Source organism: Mesocricetus auratus, unplaced genomic scaffold (assembly GCF_017639785.1).
Source record: "Mesocricetus auratus isolate SY011 unplaced genomic scaffold, BCM_Maur_2.0 Super-Scaffold_100045, whole genome shotgun sequence".
In the NCBI taxonomy this organism is placed as follows: domain Eukaryota; kingdom Metazoa; phylum Chordata; class Mammalia; order Rodentia; family Cricetidae; genus Mesocricetus; species Mesocricetus auratus.
Window position 1 is genome coordinate 5,204 of NW_024429222.1, and position 3,297 is coordinate 8,500.

The 3,297-nt window shown below is 48.7% G+C and overlaps 1 protein-coding gene across 1 annotated transcript; it reads right to left on the reverse strand.

Moving 5' to 3' along the window:
• Positions 1-1,779: 1,779 nt before the first annotated feature.
• Positions 1,780-2,969, reverse strand: LOC121135910 (H-2 class I histocompatibility antigen, alpha chain-like; the record flags this gene model as incomplete). Its single annotated transcript, XM_040735296.1, has 3 exons — positions 2,238-2,969; positions 1,994-2,110; positions 1,780-1,818 (listed from the first exon to the last, which is right to left on the reverse strand). Coding segments are annotated over exons 1-3 (298 nt in total), but the record flags the coding sequence as incomplete, so codon positions are not given.
• Between the last annotated feature and the right edge of the window lie 328 nt (positions 2,970-3,297).

Below are 3,297 nucleotides of genomic sequence, written 5' to 3' on the forward strand. Positions count from 1 at the left end.
AAGAGCTAGTTCTAGGACAGTCTCCAAAGCCAGAGAGAAACCATATATATAGATAGATATAGATATAGATATGGAGGTATCCTTGAACTAATTGGTACAGGAGATCACTTTCTGAACATAAGGCCAGTAGCACAGACACTGAGATCAACAATTAATAAATGGTACCTCCTGAAACTGAGAAGCTTCTGTAAGGCAAAGGACACAGTCAACAAGACAAAAGGGATCATGTCTTTTAAATAAACACCAATCTAAAGTAGACTAAGCCTGGAGTCACCACTGGAGGCAGCACCATGTTTCCCAGGGCCAGGGAGGGAGAGAGGACTTAGTGCTGAACAGATCCAACAGGACAGATCTGAGATGGCACCCTGTGGATCCCTCCTCACTGCCATCCTACAACATTGCTTAAATTCTAAATGACGGGAAAGAGGGAGAGAGCCTGCAGGGAGAGGACTGGAAGGAGGCAGGAGCTCAGGATACAGAAGTTCATGTCCTTAGGTCTCAGTCTCCTGAGTGCAGGGGCCTAGAAGGGTCCTAATGGGAAAGGAAGGAGAAACACATTTGAATGCTGTCACTGAGGAGGCACAAGAGATAAGGAGGCAGGCTCCACTTACAGGAACAAGAACAGGCCCAGTGCTCCATAAAAAGTAAAAAGACAACAATAAACAGCGAATATGGGGTAAAGAGCTACAGCCAGGTTAGAGCCCAGGCTGGCCTGTCCCACCAGTCCTGGCTGCTCACACTCCTGGGACAGGACAGGACTCTGGCCATCCCTGTGTCCCTGTGATCACAGATCTCAGGATGTGCTGTCAAGTGATGAGGAGAACAGAACCAGGAGGTGACAGAGCTGAGGAGTGACCATGTCACAGCCAATGTCAAATTGAGCTGCACCCGGGCACAGCCCTGCTCTCACTCAGCTCCCACAGCCTCATCCTGTGACACCAGAGACACAGAACATGATGTGCACATTTCTGGGAGGTTCTCCATGCTGCCATTCACTTCCTCCTCAAACTCTAAGTATCTCAACAATACATTTAACAGCTATCAGCCTGTCAGCTCAAGGATGTGAACAATCAAATTCAAATTGTGATCCTTAGTTTCAGTGAGGAACTTAGAACCTGAAGCTCAGAGCAGGAGGAGGTAACAGGATAATGTGTCCCTTCCTGCCTGCTGGAACAGGAGGGTTGGCCATGGAAGGGAACACAGGCAGTGCAGGGACAGGGTCCTGATGTGCAGGGCTGGGCTGGGCTCCCAGTTCTTCATATTCAGCCCATAGGATCACAGGGAACATCAGACACTGTTGCTAAAAGTGGACCTAGGGGCCCTGGATGTCACAGGAGAGGCCTAAATACACTGTCATTCCATCCATTCCTGGCAGCTGTCTTCATGCTACAAAGAAGAGTCATGAACAATCACTGTGAAGACAACATCCCAACAACCCACCACTCACTCACAGGCAATTCTGGGGGTCTCTGAATCCCAATCATGTCCACTTTGCCCCTCGCCAGTTTGGTCTCAGAGTGTCCTCTTCAGTCGGGGAGAGACACATCTGAGCTCTGGTAACTGTCACTGAACACACACACACACACACACACACACACACACACACACACACACACACACACACATACTCTCTCTCTCTCTCTCTCTCTCTCTCTCTCTCTCAGGTAAAAAAAACATAGCCCCTAGGAGCTTTTGCTGGAGGAGCTAATATTGGTGACACAGGTCTGCAAATACTCCAGGTCCACCCCAAGGGTCTCAGGGACAATCCTGCTTTCCCACACTTACCTGGAGCCAGAACATAGTTCCCTCCTCTTCCACCTGTAAGAAGAAAAGCTGTGAGAGACCAGGGAGGAACCTGACCCTAGGAACTTTCAAGAAACAACATCAGACCCAGATTAGAGACAGGAACAATTGAGGTGTGGATGTGTTTCCATGAGGCAGAGCACACTGCTAAAAGGGGCTGAGAGAGAACTCACACCCTGCCCTTTCCTACCTGTGTTTCTCCTCCTCTTCCTCACAACAGCCACCACAGCTCCAATAATGGTCACAGCTCCAAGGACAAACAGAACAGCAATGACTGCCAGGATGGGGACAGAGGCCTGAGGAGGCTCTGGCAAGGGAAGGACAGGAAGGGAAAATGAGGGTCATGGCCCCAGCTCTCAGCCCTGACACTGCTCAGGCACTGCAGAAGGCTCCATCTTTCCCTGACCCCAGCTCTGCACCCACTCCCTCCTTACCCCATCTCAGGGTGAGGGGCTCAGGCAGTGCTTCATGGTACACATGGCATGTGTATTTCTGCTCCTCCCCAGAAGGCACCACCACAGATGCCCACTTCTGGAAGGTTCCATCCCCAGAAGGTCTGGTCTCCACCAGCTCCATATCCTGAGTCTGTTCCTCCTCCTCCCTCTGCCAAGTCAGGGTGATGTCAGCAGGGTAAAAGCCCAGGGCCCAGCATCTCAGGGTGACATCACCTTTATGTCCAGGATGATGGGTCACATGTGCCTTTGGGGGATCTGTGTGAAAGATTTAAGAAATCCCACCATAACAAGGTAAATTGAAATCTGCAAAGACAAAATTTAATTAATGATTAAACTATGTGTCTGAACACTTCTGACTGTCATCCCACTAATGACCTGCAGGTCATCACAGATCTGCATTCTGGACACAGAAGCTACTAGAAAATCACATGACCCATCACATCACATGGTCTTCGTTATGTGATGTTTTATAGCATAAGTTACATGGTCAAAGAACAGAAAAAGGGATGGAAAATAATTTATATATGTGATTAAATTCATATCAATATATGAAATTATGAAGAATGGGATACATAAGAGTGCCACCAACCAATGCTGTCGCCATTGAGACAGAACCGCTGTGGCCATCTTGCTGACCAGCATAACTGTCTGTCCAAATGAGCAGACAACACCAAGTGTGCAGCAGAAATGGGGTGAACCTCTGACACTGGGGCAGAGGAAATGACTCCCCAGAACTTTCTTCTGGGGGACAAGATACAAGGTGTTGTCACCCAGCGTCCCTGGGACTGTGCTGTGGAGCCCCATGCAGTGCTCACTGGGACACAGTGCTGCTCACAGGAGTGTGTGGATTTTATTTGTCAGTCAAGAAAGTTCAATTCCTAATTCACTAGAGGTAACACTGTAACTTGGTCAGGCAGAAGGAAAGCAGTGGGTGTTTGGATAGTTAATTCTGGCAGAAAATAGTCTAAGCTCATGGGACTGTTTCCTTTAAAGGGAACTCTGAGTTGTCTAATTATCCAGTTAGCAGTCCCCCATGACA